The 15,652-nt window shown below is 45.4% G+C and overlaps 1 protein-coding gene across 1 annotated transcript; it reads left to right on the forward strand.

Annotated features, from left to right (window-relative positions):
• The first annotated feature begins 470 nt into the window (after positions 1 to 470).
• LOC136653261 (vomeronasal type-2 receptor 26-like) lies at positions 471 to 15,594 on the forward strand. The gene is made up of 5 exons (XM_066630170.1): positions 471 to 490; positions 1,420 to 1,711; positions 3,894 to 4,121; positions 14,014 to 14,140; positions 14,651 to 15,594. Exons 1-5 carry the CDS (start codon positions 471 to 473, stop codon positions 15,592 to 15,594), a joined length of 1,611 nt encoding a protein of 536 aa, XP_066486267.1.
• The last annotated feature ends 58 nt before the right edge of the window (positions 15,595 to 15,652 follow it).

Below are 15,652 nucleotides of genomic sequence, written 5' to 3' on the forward strand. Positions count from 1 at the left end.
TAATTAACTCCAGTTCCTCAAATTCATCCTTCACATTGCCAAAGCCCACTTGGAATGTCTGAGGCAACAGACAGGTTGAATAGCAGAGCCTGACAAATGATATTAGGGATCCCTGCAACATTCAGATATGAATTGAGGGACTCCAGGCAGGTGGAACTGCAACAGTCTGAACGAAGTACTTCTCCCTTCAGCCAGATAATGCACATAGATCAAAGGAATGGTCGATGTTGGAGGAGACAAATTGTATAATTTCAATCCAGATTAGCTTCCAGATAGCAGGGATGCTTCTGTTGCTGGTACTCTTTAGCTGGCTGCCTCTTCCTGAAGGCAAGACGACTATGTGTGCCAGGATCAATCCCTTCCAGATGCCCTATGAGTATTATAAAGCAGGAGACCTTACCATTGGCGCAATTGTGACTCTGTTTGGCTGCATATTTGATGAGCTCTCTTTTACCCAAAACCCAAACACGATGACTGTGAATGAATTTATGTAAGGAAACTCTTTTGTTCCCTACATGACATTCTCTATTGTTTTTTGTATTGTATGGTGATTGTTGGAATTGTAGTATATATTTATGCTTGTATCTCAAAGGTGCATAAATTTTGTTGTGCTGTAGCACAATGACAATAAAGTTACTACTACTACTACTACTACTACTACTACTACTACTACTACTACTACTAGGCCAGAACAGAAATGCAAACTGGTGGTACAAATGTTCCCTTACCTTGAGGAAGCCTCTGTGACTGCTTCCCTACAGAATGCATCACCATGGCCTGTTGGCATGGCTGCATCAATGTAGGAAAGTTGACTAGTTTTGGGTTTTGATTAAAATTAATTCAAGCTACTTACACTCACAGCCCAATCATATCTTTGGCCAGCACAAAGCATGAAGTTCTGCCCAAGCACCAGTCGCTGGTCCTATGCATTTTCTGGTAGACCAGGCCAGTTGGGAGAAAGGAGAGGTCAAATATTTACCTTATCTTAAAGGAAGCTGCATGGTACCCCATGGAACTACTTCAATCCTTGCCAAGCCTAGGATGGGGATTTGGGACACAGTGGCCACCAGCTCTGCTACAACCAACCCCAACCCTCCATGATCTGTCCTAATCCCCACCACAATCCAACTTGACCCCAACCCTGATCCACCCCTGTGCCGAAAGTTTGGCTGAAATGCCAGCAAAGATCTCATTGTGCTGGAGAACCTCACAGCATACTGTTGATAACGAGAGATGTTCCTTTCTCTGCAGTTGGGGGGAGGGAGTACACTATTTAAATTATTCATGTCATTCTGCCTTTACTGTCTTGTGTAAGTGTGAAGGTATGCATACCTTCTGAACATAATGTTATGCTCTCAAACAATTCTTCCATGCAGAGTCCTTTATTTGTCTCACACATTCTTTAATTCCTGCTTTAAGTGGAAAACCAAAGGGCTACCTGCAAGTCCTGTCCTTGGTGTTTGCTGTCAAGGAGATCAATGAAAACCCTGAGATCTTACCCAATGTCAGCCTCGGTTTCCAAATTTACAACAGTTACCTTGATGAAAGAATGACTTATCAGAGCACCCTGAATCTTTTTTCCACCCGGAGTCGCACAGACCCCAACTTCAAATGTGAGAAGCAGAAGAATATGGTAGCTGTCATCGGAGGACTTGATTCCGAAGTCTCCCGGCAAATAGCGACTATATTGGGCATCTACAAGTTTCCACAGGTAGAATGACTGTCTGGGGTATGAAGCTTTCCCACTTGAACTAGTGCTTGAACTTCCACTTGAACTTTCAGAATATCTTCATGCCAGCCATTCTATTTTTATCATTTTTCTCCCCTGGAGGGGAGAGTAGCAGAAAAGACACATGAGCAAAGAATGCTAAATGGAAAGATAGGTGGGAAGAAGAAAAGTATATCTGCATTTTGTGTATGTGGAGCAGTGTCACTGTGTGATTTGATTGAATACAATAAAATGATTGAGGAGATAAAGTGTAATATTTTGATCTCAATGGTACAATTCTACAAAATGGTCTTCTGCATACATGTATCAGAAAAAGCATTGTGAAACCATTCTCCCTTTCTTTGCTTTTTTTTTTTCAAACCTCATGAATTTCACAGCATTCAAAGATCCACAGATCTTTGGAAGGGAACATTCTCAATCACCATTAATGTGATGTTTTTGTTTGTTTAGATTGCATATTGTGTTTTAGCTCCAGTGATGGATGTTAAAACCCAATTTCCTTCCTTCTACCGGATGGTCCCCAACGAAGAACATCAATACAGGGGGATTGTGCATTTACTTCTCCATTTCCAATGGATCTGGGTTGGCCTCATAACAGCAGATGATGAGAATGGGGAAAGGTTTCTGCAGACATTGACTTCCATGCTTGCTCAGAATGGCATTTGTTCAGCCTTCAGTGAAAAAACATCCCCTGTATCCCAAGCAATAGTCACATTGACTTCAATTGAAAACCTCCGTGCACAGGCCAGTTCAATCATGAGCTCCAATGTCAAAGTACATATTGTAAATGCAGGTCATCAGACCACAATATTTCTGATGGCGTTCATATATCTACATTCCTTACTTGAAGGTGTTACAAAGGTTTTTACTGGTAAAGTGTGGATCATGACTGCTCAGTGGTACCTTGCAGCAGATACTGTGTCCAGGAATAATGATATACAAATATTTGATGGTGCCTTGTCTTTTGCTGTTCACTCCAATGAGGTTCTGGGCTTTGCACAGTTCCCCCAGAGCTTACATCCTCAGTCTCCAAAAGGAGATGGCTTTCTCAAGGTCTTCTGGGAACAGGCATTCAACTGTTTATTTTCTGATTCTGATGAACGTGAAGATACCACTGATCTATGTACAGGGCAAGAGAAACTAGAGACCCTTCCTGCCACTCTTTTTGAGGCAAGCATAATGGGCCAAATTTACAGCATCTACAATGCCATCTATGCCATTGCACATGCTGTCCATAAGATGCACACATTCAAGCCAAAAGTCACTGGAAGAATTGAGAGAGGAAGATTCGATCATCTGAATGTGCAACCTTGGCAGGTACTATTTCACATCAAGAACAATTACCTTCTCTTAGCTAGTCTATTGGATGTTAGCATTTGATAAGGGCATTGTCCCAAACCTACCTAAGAGTAGCACCAGAGGAATTTGTTTTCCAATAGTGCAGGCTGGTAAAAAGCAAGTGTGAAATGTTTTACGGCAGTGCAAGCAGCTGGCACACCACAGGAACGTCAGTAGCCTTCCCTCATGGGCTGGTGACTGCTGGAATGTCTGCAGGAGCAGGTAAGCCCAGTGAAGGGGGTGGAATGGGGCAGGGCAGAATAGGGAGGAGCTGGGATGGAGACTGGGTGTATCAGGCTGTGGAAGGAGGTGGGTTCAGCAGTGTTGGCACGGATCAGTTTCCAAGTCCCATGCTGGGCCTAATCCGCCTGCACAGAGCAATGTGGACCTGCGCTAGTGAATGAACTGGTGCTGGTCTGAGTTGCCCCACAGCGGTTGCTGGGGCTGATCTGGGACAGGTGTTCCCTTACCCCAAGGAGACCTCCAGTAGCTGAAAACCCCTCATGAATTGCAGCAGAAGCCAGAACTGTGCAGCTGCAGTGCTGCTCAGGAAGTAGTAGACCGTCTTTTCTTAGCAAAAAGCCCCATGGGTTTGGTGAAGGAAAGTAGTTTTCGAAGAGTTTTGTTTTTTATTTTTTTTACAAGCATCTATTGTATGATCTCTTGTGTACCAGACTTTTAGATTGAGTTTTTACTCTTGGAATTTTTTTTTCTGTACAGAGAGAAATTTAAACTAAATAAAACAACATATAAACCATACAATCGAAGATTAATTAATACTGAACTCACTATTACTTTCCTATTCTGTTTCTTCCTTTCAATCAAGCTTCACTCTTTCCTGAGAAGCATCATATTTAACAATACTGCAGGGGACACTGTCTACTTTAACAAAGAGGGTGAATTGGCTGCTGGGTTTGATATCATCAACTGGATTACTTTCCCCAACCAAAGCTTCGCAAAAGTGAAACTAGGGTGGATGGATCCCTGGGCTCCCGGAGGCAAGGAGTTCGGCATTAATGACGAGGCCATCAAATGGCACAACATGTTTAACCAGGTGAGATTCAACTATGAGTTTAATATGCCATGCTAATTAGAAACGTGCTTTGATATTGACCTATGATAAACTTCCCATCCTCTAGGGTAATTTGTTTCTGTGATATCACCAAAACGCAGATTTTTGGATTCTTAAAAATGGTTCCTGAATGCTAAAAATATTGCTCTCAGCTTGAAGGGAGCACACAGTGAGTGTTAGTCTTCTCCCAAGCAGAATTTAATCTGTGACATAATTCGTCTTGTCTCCTACCCTCCTGTGCTGCCACTCACCCCCTCCCCCCAGTTTTGTTGTTTTAGAGCAGGGGTGTCAAACTCATTTCATACAGAGGGCCAAAGTTAGCATCCAGGGTGCCTGTTGAGGGCCGGAAGTGATGTCATTAAGCAGAAAGTAACATCATTAAGCAGCTGATGACCAGAAATCAGCACTTTGCTCTCATATAGAAGTTCATTAACTGCAAATGACAAAAGAGAAAATACACAAATCTTGATCATATTTCAAAATATGGGAAAGCCCAATCTTCATGTGGGCCACTGTTTCAGTGGTAACACCTCATCACTGCGCAGCAGCTGAGAGCCTGGGGGCCACATAAAAAGCTTCAGGGTGCCATATCCGGCCCCCGGGCCTTATGTTTGACACCCCTGTTTTATAGAGTTAGGATAAGGGTTATAGAGCAGTGGTTCTCACTCCTTTAGTACTGGTGCTGCAAGGTTCCAAAGCAAGACTCAATAGTCAAGGGTGATCATCTGCAAGCCTTTACTTTGTTGCTAGCAACGGGCATCTCATGGGACTCCTGTCCAAAGCATTGAGAGCAAGTATCAATCTTAACCAGACCCTTTATAACATTTTGGGTCCTTTGTTTGAAGATTTGAACTTCCCATTGGCTGACGTATGGCATCATACATGGGGCTAACACTTAATAGGCTGTAGATAGCCTTAGAGACACTTGATAGGTGAGCTTCAAGTTACAGGTTTCCAAATAAGGTAAAACTATACAATTTTTTAAAAAAATATATTTTATTTATTTATTACAGATACAGGAAAGGAAATAGGTTTAACTTTGGGTGGGTAGAACACAGGTTACACATAAGGTTTGGCCCCAGATTCCAACATACATCTTTCAGTTAACGCAAAAAAACACACACAATAATCATCAATACAAAGGCTCGCATATTTATCAATATGAAAAATTGCCTTTTACGAAAACAGCTGTTAGCACCAATCAGGCGCTAGCAGCCGATTGCCCCCTCCCCGCCTCATGCTCCAGGGCTGAGGCTTGAGCCGTGATTGGGTGACACAGCTGGGGAGGCGGGACTTGAGCTCCAGCAAGGAGCACACGCTCTGGCTGGAGCTCAGTTTGCTCCCGGCTGGCAACCCCGCCCGCCTGCCCTGTTAACCAGTCTGGGATTAGCTGGTCGCCTTTGGGGGCCAGGTAGGAATTTTTTGCAGTCATCCTGATTGGACCTTGGACGGCTGTTTTTTCGCCTACCTCAGACTGGCAAAGGGTGGTGCGGTTATTAGGTTAGTCTGGGTTGGTCACTCCCAGTGTGGGCAGGGTACGTGCGGGGCTGGGTAGGCAGGTACTTGGCTCGGTGTTTATCCAAGGCAGCAGGGTGAGGGGTAAGTCTGAACCACTCCTATGATGCCTGACTGGCTCCAGGAGGCAGGCAGGCGAACCCCTTGCCTGGACTGACAGGATGGTGCGGCTCGGCCGAATAGCCTGAAGTCCAGCTGCCTTGCCCCCCTTTGGGGGGTGGCAGTGAAGACCTAAGCTGGCATCTGACGGCTGGGGCCTCGAGCCAGCTAGTACGCCCAATGAGTACGCAGGGGGAGGCAGACGGCTAGGACCGTTTTGCCCATATGGCCCCACACGATTGATGTTCAGTGTTATTGCCCTGCTGCAGTTAAAGTTCAATAAAGTGGCCCATTTTCATCCAAGCCGAAGTCTGGTGTCTTTATTGCGGGTGTGGGGGTAAACTCAATCTTATCTAACTAAATTTATCAACCCAATCATAAAAAACTTCCAATATTTTCTTACTCTATCTAAATCTCTCTCTTTCATTCTTTCTGTTAAGACTTTCATTTCTGCTACTTCATAAATTTTGTCTATTAAATTTTCTTTAGTTGGCAGATTTATAGTTTTCCAATTTTGTGCAAACAATATTCTTGCCACTGTAACAATATATACAGTAAGGTGTTTCTTAGATTGGTCTTTAATTTCTGATGTGACCTCTTTCCTTCTGTAGCTGGCTAAGGCTTTAGCCAGCTTCTTGTGATTTTGCATATATTTTAACATAAAACAAGCCAAACTTTCACTGCATATAGGATTTCTCCCATTTACCTCTTCCCATTTACCTTCAAACAATTAACATTACATGTCAGGCAAACTGCTGTTTCCCTGCACCAGCCCCCTTTTAACACTCATTTCTCCATTTCTGTTGCAACTGAAACAAAGGCTTTCTCATGAATGTTCTTGTTTATCTAATTAAATGTATTCTTTTTCTAAACTTGTGTCTGGCAGGTGTCTGTGTCCAGCTAGCTAAACCTATTTCAGCCTGCCAACTGATATCTAAGACTTTTCTTACTACAATGTTGCATTTATGTGTTTTCTCAGCTTGTGTTATCTTGGCTGGTCGTATACTTCTGCCAAGAAGGAGTTTTATCTATCTTTGAGATACAACTCCCTTTTCCAAATTTCAAAGTCTGTGAAACTAGCAAAACAGCTCTCTAAGCAGCTTTTCTGTGATACTAACTATGATTTTTAGATGGAAATGGCTTTCAGTATTCTATATGCCTTTATGCTTTAGCCAGACCTTTAATAATATCAGGCAGTCAAAACTTACTTCTAATGGCTATCATATTTCTATATATGTTGGTTAGACTTTAAGGGTAAAGACTATTTTAAAGCTTGGAAGAATAAATGGCAGGCCAGCTTGGCACTTCTGTGAGACTTCTGTGAAAATAGCAAACAGCTTCTAAAATAATTCTTCCAGTGTTCTAATGTAAGGCTTCCAGTTAAGACAATGACACTGTCCTTTGCTCTAAACAGCATGAAAGAATAACAATTTTAAAACTGTAAACTGTCTTTGCTAAGATGGGTATTCTTCTGCCAAATAATTGTTGTTGTTATCTCTTTTAGTTTGCTATTCAAGCAGAGAGTCTTCAAAGGCAGAAGTTTTCCTGGTATTTTCTATTTTGTCCTCTCATCTTCTCCTCTCCTCCTTATATTCAAAGGGGAATAGGCCTTGTCTTTAACTAAAATATGTGTTGTTCTTCTAAAGTTTACCTCTTGCCTAGAAGCAACATTGACATTTAGCAGAGCTGCCAATTCAGCTCTTGCCAGCTAGCTTTTTAATTTTTAAGCTTTCCCTTAAGTGACAATAGAGTGGCTTTTAAGCATTTGCCCTAATGGCATATTGTATTGGCAACCTTCAGTCTCGAAAGACTATGGTATCGCGCTCTGAAAGGTGGTTCTGGCACAGCGTCTAGTGTGGCTGAAAAGGCCAATCCGGGAGTGACAATCCCTTCCACACCAGGAGCAAGTGCAGTCTGTCCCTGGTCTGTCTCCCTGGCTATGGGCCTTCCTTCTTTGCCTCTTAGCCTCAGACTGTTGGCAAAGTGTCTCTTCAAACTGGGAAAGGCCATGCTGCACAGCCTGCCTCCAAGCGGGCCGCTCAGAGGCCAGGGTTTCCCACTTGTTGAGGTCCATCCCTAAGGCCTTCAGATCCCTCTTGCAGATGTCCTTGTATCGCAGCTGTGGTCTACCTGTAGGGCGCTTTCCTTGCACGAGTTCTCCATAGAGGAGATCCTTTGGGATCCGGCCATCATCCATTCTCACGACATGACCAAGCCAACGCAGGCGTCTCTGTTTCAGCAGTGAATACATGCTAGGGATTCCAGCACGTTCCAGGACTGTGTTGTTTGGAACTTTGTCCTGCCAGGTGATGCCGAGGATGCGTCGGAGGCAGCGCATGTGGAAAGCGCTCAGTTTCCTCTCCTGTTGTGAGCGAAGAGTCCATGACTCGCTGCAGTACAGAAGTGTACTCAGGACGCAAGCTCTGTAGACCTGGATCTTGGTATGTTCCGTCAGCTTCTTGTTGGACCAGACTCTCTTTGTGAGTCTGGAAAACATGGTAGCTGCTTTACCGATGCGCCTGTTTAGCTCGGCATCGAGAGAATGAGTGTCGGAGATCGTTGAGCCAAGGTACACAAAGTCATGGACAACCTCCAGTTCATGCTCAGAGATTGTAATGCAGGGAGGTGAGTCCACATCCTGAACCATGACCTGTGTTTTCTTCAGGCTGATTGTCAGTCCAAAATCTTGGCAGGCCTTGCTAAAACGATCCATGAGCTGCTGGAGATCTTTGGCAGAGTGGGTAGTGACAGCTGCATCGTCGGCAAAGAGGAAGTCACGCAGACATTTCAGCTGGACTTTGGATTTTGCTCTCAGTCTGGAGAGGTTGAAGAGCTTTCCGTCTGATCTGGTCCGGAGATAGATGCCTTCTGTTGCAGTTCCAAAGGCCTGCTTCAGCAGGACAGCGAAGAAAATCCCAAACAAGGTTGGTGCAAGAACACAGCCCTGCTTCACTCCGCTTCGGATGTCAAAAGGGTCTGATGTGGAGCCATCGAAGACAACAGTGCCCTTCATGTCCTTGTGGAAGGATCTGATGATGCTGAGGAGCCTGGGTGGACATCCAATCTTGGGGAGAATCTTGAAGAGGCCGTCTCTGCTGACCAGGTCGAAAGCCTTTGTGAGATCTATGAAGGCTATAAAGAGTGGCTGTCGTTGTTCCCTGCATTTCTCCTGCAGTTGTCTAAGGGAGAATACCATATCAGTGGTGGACCCGTTGGCTCGGAATCCACACTGCGATTCTGGATAGACGCTCTCTGCAAGTACCTGGAGCCTCTTTAGTACAACTCGGGCAAACAGCTTTCCTACAACGCTAAGGAGAGAGATGCCGCGGTAGTTGTTGCAGTCACCCCTGTCACCTTTGTTCTTGTACAGCGTGATGATGTTTGCATCCCTCATGTCTTGAGGTACTCCACCTTCTCTCCAGCAGAGACAGAGGATTTCATGCAGCTCAGTGACGATGATCTCTTTGCAGCATTTTAGGACTTCAGCAGGGATGCTGTCTTTTCCAGGTGCCTTGCCAAAGGCAAGGGAGTCCAGGGCCACGTGAAGTTCTTCTAGGGTTGGTTCACTGTCAAGCTCTTCCAGCACAGGCAGGCACTCAATGTTGTTCAGTGCTTCTTCGGTGACTACATTTTCTCTGGAATATAGCTCAGAGTAGTGCTGCACCCAGCGTTCCATCTGCTGCGCCCGATCCTGGATGACCTCGCCTGTGGCAGACTTCAGAGGGGCAATTTTCTTCTGTGTTGGACCTAGGGCCTGCTTGATACCATCATACATCCCCTTGATGTTGCCCGTGTCAGCTGCTATCTGTATCTCGGAACAGAGCTGGAGCCAGTAGTCGTTAGCACATCTCCTGGCAGTCTGTTGGACTTTGCTGCGAGCAGTTCGGAGGACCTGCAGGTTGCGCTCACTGGGACAGACCTTGTATGCTGCTTGAGCTCTCCTCTTTTCCTCAATGACTGGTGTCAACTCCTCAGAGTGGGCTTCAAACCAGTCTGCCGCCTTGTTGGTCTTCTTGCTGAATATGGACAAGGCGGTGTTGTAAACGGTATTCTTGAAATGTTCCCATCTGTTGGATGCGTTTGCGTCGGCCGGGCCTGGAAGAGATTCCTCAAGCGCTTGTGCAAATTCCTCCACTTTTCTCTGATCCCGGGTCTTGCTGGTATCAATGCGAGGTCTTCCTTCCTTTTTCGTGTGGTACAGTCGCTTTGTTTGCAGTTTCACTCTGCTGCACACCAGGGAGTGGTCAGTGTCGCAGGCAGCACCATGATAACTGCGTGTGATCTTGATGCTGGGAAGGCTGGAGCGTCTGGTGAGGATCAGGTCGAGCTGGTGCCAGTGCTTTGATCTTGGATGTCTCCAAGAGACTCTATGTTGGGGCTTTGTGTTGAAGAATGTGTTGCTGACACAGAGACCGTGATGACAGCAAAACTCTAGCAGGCGTTGGCCATTTTCGTTCATCCTCCCAGTGCCAAACTGACCTAAGCAAGTGGGCCATGAACTGTTATCAGCACCAACTCTAGCATTGAAATCGCCGAGGATGAACAATGGCTCTTTTACAGGGATTTTCTTGACAGTGGTGGCCAGGTCATCATAGAATTTGTCTTTGGCTTCTGCTGGAGACGACAGAGTCGGTGCATAAGCACTGATGAGAGTGATAGGTCCTGCTGATGACTGGAGCTGCAGGGACAAAATTCTTTCACTTCCCACAGTAGGTGGGATGATGGATTTCAGCAGGGTATTTCTGACCGCAAAGCCAACGCCATGTTCCCTGGTTTCGTTTGGTGGTTTTCCCTGCCAGAAAAATGAGAAATTTCTCTCCTTGACAGATCCGGAATCTGGCAGCCTAGTCTCTTGAAGGGCGACGATGTCCATCTGCAGTCTGCTCAGCTCCATGTCGATGACAGCTGTTTTGCGTGCGTCGTCTATTTCTTGCAGGTCATCAGAGAAGCCAGGTGTCATTGTCCTAACGTTCCAGGTGCCCAGCTTTAGGGCAGTAGTTTTCTGTTTTCTGTTGCATGGTGCAGAGTTGTCGATCCGCTTGTCGGTTTTCACCCTAAACCCCACGCACCCCATGAGGTTAACGGACCGTGGCGAGGCAACACCTTACTGGCTGGGGACTGCCCAGCTTAAGGCGGGCGGTAGCTGCCCAATGAGATGCAATGATCTCTCCCACCATCGGAAGCAGCCCCTGGCGTCATGCTCTACGCCAATCGAGCAAAGACTTATAACCGGTAAACTGCTGCTTCCCGTGTTGTGCCGACGCCGTATGGCGAAGTTGGAGTGTCCTCTCCAGTGCGCGAAGCCTGGGTAAAGAAGGTATGGAGGATAGGCTGTTACCCATGCAGCAAATCCCCCCTCTCCACGTCGCTGGAATGGTCCAATGGAAAGGCAGAAGCCAATACGGTTGGTTCCAGCGGCGTCGCAGGAGTTGCCAGAACGTGACTGTGTTCAGCCATGAACTGCCTAAGGGACTCCGGCTCCTGATTTTGCCTCGAGGTTGACTCCTGAAGCCTTTTCCAGAACTGGATGTAGCCACAAGGCAGTGGAGGTTTGGGATCAGAGTTTCCTTCTCTTAGATGAGCTGCCTTCCTAGGCTGACGAGTCCCATCTACCCGGTGGCTGTTTAGTCGCCTCTTACGACAAGTACAGCTAAACTGAGGGCCTATTCTTGGCCCCCAGCCCCCTAATGGCATAGTACCCTGGTCATTCTGTCACTGGGACAGAATGTCACCTTCCATAACTGGGACTCACTTTTTAGAATGAGAATCTGTCAGAACCCACTGGAAGATGTCATGACCGGAAGAGACATCATCAAGCAGGAAATTTTTTTAACATTCCTAGGTTGCAATCCTACCCACACTTACCCAGGAGTAAGTCTTATTTACTATCATTGTTAAAAGCATCTTCATAGTAGCCTGTTAAACGTACAGGTCTGTAACATATCCCCCAAATGCAGTCACTTACCAGGGTAGTTTCAAGTCAAATATATTAAAAATAAAAAGTTGAAATGAATGGGGACCCACCTAAAAGGGGTAGCAAATCACCTGGTGGGTCCTTACCCGCAGTTTGAGAAACTCTATAATATAGAGCAGGGGTGTCCAAAGTTTTTGGCAGGAGGGCTACATCAGATCTCTGACACTGTGTCGGGGGCCGGGGGGAGAAAAGAATTAATTTACATTTAAAATTTGAATAGATTTGCATAAGTTTACATAAATGAATATATTAAAGATGAACTTATATGAATGAATGAAGGTTTTGCAGTAGCTCAAGGCCTAAAAAGGCCTTGCACAAAGCCAGTCCAGCCTTTCCTTCACTGCCACTGCTGCATCACAGATGTGTAAGAGCAAGAAGTGGAGGGAGCTCTCATCCCACAGCTCACATGAGAGGTCAAACAGTCGCCCTCACACTGAGATAAGTTGCGTTGGACCAGTGCGGGCTTCAACAAATCTCCAGAGGACCAGAGGCTCATTGGAGATTGGGGACTCCCTGAGGGCCGCATTGAGAGGCCTTGAGGGCCGCAAGTGGCCCCCGGGCTGGGGTTTGGGCACCCCTGATATAGAGGAAGCATGAAGGGAAGGAATTTTTTCTTCTTCATTCTACTTCACATTCTGGCACCTGACATGCTGCCAGATGATTCTGAATTAATTTTGATTTTGAATTAAGAGTCATGACTCAAATGCTATCATCCTGGCAATAACCTAGGATTCTATACATGCACAAAAGCTTGGTGTAAACAGCAGCATGCAGGCAAGAAAAAAAAAAAGATTCACGGAATGGAGCTTGGAATGAAACGAACTCATCCGGAGGAAATAATAACGACAAATCTGCACAGCCCACAAGATGTTGGTGGCTGGATTTGGCCTGTTCAATACCGGCTCCTTCCCAGGGACCTTGAATATACACATACATTTTTGTAATATGTGTGCTGTTCCAAGTAAGGCTGCTTTTCTGTGTAGTGATTTCATTTACACCTAGGATGTTCAGGCATCTTTGGAGGTCTTTTGGCATTGTGCCTAGAGCGCAGACAAAAATTGGTATAATTTTAGTCTGTTTTGTATTGTTTATTTTTATGATTAAGAATAGTTATATACCACTTTCCAACAAATGAGTTCACACAGCAGTTTATAGAGAAAAATCCATGTCATAAAATGGCACACAAGCTAAATAGGAAAGGGCTGTATCCAACTTTCCAGGATTGATGCAGCCAAGGGGATGTGTGTGACATCCAGCGGTGGGGAAAAGGGTAGTCATGGAGGCCACCTCAAAGTAAGGGGAATGCTTGTTCCCTTATCTTAGGGCTGCATTGCAGCTGAATCAGCACTGAAAAGTTGGAAAGAATTGAGCCCAAATTTTCACTGGGGGAATCTGTCGATGAGAACCATTATCTCCTGTTGATGACAACTATTATCACTCAGGGCTCACTCAGGACTCAAGAACTTTGCTCTTCTCCTGCTAAACATGAGAAGAGCACCACTTGAAAAGGTGTGTCTTTGCCCAGTGTGCAGGGTAGTTTGGAGAGACAAAGGTCCAAATCTTCACCAACTTTCCTACACTGACACTGATAGAAGGTTATCTGAAATGTTGTGGTTCTTGAAAGATGGAACCTTTCAATTGTAAAAATCCCTACGGTGATTTAGAACAGCCTGCCTTTGTAAACCGCCTTGAATAAAGTCTGAGGAGAAATCTGACGACCAAGAAAGGTGATATATAAATACCTGTATTATTATTATTTCTGAGTCTTGCTTTTGAACCTTGCAACACCCTGCAACAACACAGCTGTGCCAATGGGTCATGTGCTGCATCCTGTAGTTGGGTAGCAGTCACAGAGCCTTCCTCAAGGTAAGGGAATGTTTGTTCCTTTACTGTGGAGCTGCATTGTCCTTGGGAATTGTGGGAAATTGGATTAGAATTGGGCCAATAGTCTCATTTGGAGATATTATTCAGTTGATGAGTAGCATTATCACCCAGGGCTTGCTCAAGTTATACTACCACCGTAAGTAAGGTCCAAGGGTAAACTTTTATCATTCATATTCTTGTACTGTTTCCATTTCAGAGCAGCATACGTAGAATCACAGTGATCCATAGGAAGACAGAGTAACCCCTGCCCAGAGTTGAAAGTCCAAAATCATCCATGTTCTGATCTTCTTGTTACTTTATATGCATTACCCTACAGCATTGTCCATGAGAAAGAAACTTTGTATTTGCTATCTGAAGTATGTTAGAATAGGAGGGGCATAACTACTCCTCTCTTCTGAAAAGGTGATGCCTCTTGCTGTGTGTAATGACAACTGCCATCCAGGCTTCCACAAAAAAACAAAGGAGGGACAGCAGTTTTGTTGCTACGATTGTGTTCCATGTGCAGATGGGAAGATTTCAGACCAGAAAGGTAGGAGACACATGTTCTCTTGAGGCATTTGATGAGGGAGGAGTGAATGGTGCTCACAGGCCTTGAGGAGGCTTGAAGCCCAGTCCTGAAGGCGTAGAGTGTTGGTGCTACTGCTAGGTATTGCTGGCGCTAGGTATTGCAAATGTGCCATAAAGCACATTTGTGGCATTCAAGGAGAGCCCCATGTCAATCAGCACTGAGCCTCAGCTCTGCTTGGACGGATGGTGGTCCGGCAGCACCAGTGTGCAGTGAGTATTTTCAGGGTGGGGGGAAGCAAGGAGTGGGTGGAAAAGAGTTCAGGGAGAGTTGGGGATGGGAGGAGCAGTCCCAGGAAGAGGGCAGAGATGACAGCAGATTCTGCCACTGAACCCTAACCGTCCACCTGGGCCAAGCAGCCTGTGGCTGCGTTTGGGAACTGCTGGGCTGAACAATGATTGCATCACTGTTTCAGTGTGGAAAATGTCAATTGTTTTATCTTTAAAAAAAAAAAAAATCTGTTTGATTTTTCAGACATGGATGATTGTGTGAAATGCTCCGAAGATCACTTTCCAAACAAGAACAAAGACCAGTGCCTTCCCAAGAGAAGCCATTTCCTCTCCTACTCAGAAACATTGGGAATGGTTTTGGTTTCTTTAGCTCTCTCTTGCTCTCTGCTCACAGCTTTGGTGCTGGGAGTTTTCATCAAGAATCAGAACACTCCCATTGTCAAAGCCAACAATCGAGACCTCACCTACTCTCTCCTCCTCTCCCTATTGCTTTGCTTCCTCTGCTCCTTACTATTTGTTGGTCGACCACAGACAGTGACATGTTATTTACGACAAACTGCTTTTGGCATCATTTTTTCGGTGGCTGTTTCCTGTGTCTTGGCCAAAACCATCACTGTGGTTCTGGCTTTCTTGGCCACAAAGCCAGGATCCAGAATGAGGAAATGGGTGGGAAAAAGACTGGCCAACTCCATTGTTGTTTCCTGCTCCCTGATTCAAGCCAGTATTTGTGCTGTGTGGTTAGTTACTGCTCCTCCATTCCCTGATACTAACATGCAATCTCTGGCTGAAGAAAACATATTGGAATGCAATGAAGGGTCACTGACCATGTTCTATTGTGTTCTGGGCTACTTGGCATTTCTGGCTGTTGTCAGCTTCACTGTGGCTTTCCTAGCCAGGAAGCTGCCAGACAGTTTCAATGAAGCCAAGTTCATCACTTTCAGCATGTTGGTCTTTTGCAGTGTTTGGTTGTCTTTTGTCCCATCTTACTTGAGCACCGAGGGCAAATATGTTGTAGCTGTGGAGATCTTCTCCATCTTGGCATCTGCTGTTGGGTTATTGGTTTTTATCTTTTCCCCCAAATGCTATATAATTATTATGAGGCCTGAGCTGAACAGCAAGGAGCAGCTGATTAGGAGAAAAAAATCCTTAAAGGCCTACGGCAGGGGATCTCACAATCCACTGCCATAGGCCCAGCCTTCCTGCAGCAGCATGGAAGTCACACCACTGTCATGTAGCATGAAGCCGT

Source organism: Tiliqua scincoides, chromosome 5 (genome assembly GCF_035046505.1).
Source record: "Tiliqua scincoides isolate rTilSci1 chromosome 5, rTilSci1.hap2, whole genome shotgun sequence".
NCBI classification, from domain to species: Eukaryota; Metazoa; Chordata; class Lepidosauria; order Squamata; family Scincidae; genus Tiliqua; species Tiliqua scincoides.

Excerpts from the sequence above, each read along its gene's own strand:
- LOC136653261 (XM_066630170.1), top strand. The coding sequence starts at position 471 with ATGACTGTGAATGAATTTAT. Across the intron at positions 491-1,419 it reads ATGACTGTGAATGAATTTAT|TGGAAAACCAAAGGGCTACC; the intron begins GTAAGGAAACTC and ends TCCTGCTTTAAG. Across the intron at positions 4,122-14,013 it reads GGCACAACATGTTTAACCAG|GTGATGCCTCTTGCTGTGTG; the intron begins GTGAGATTCAAC and ends TCTTCTGAAAAG.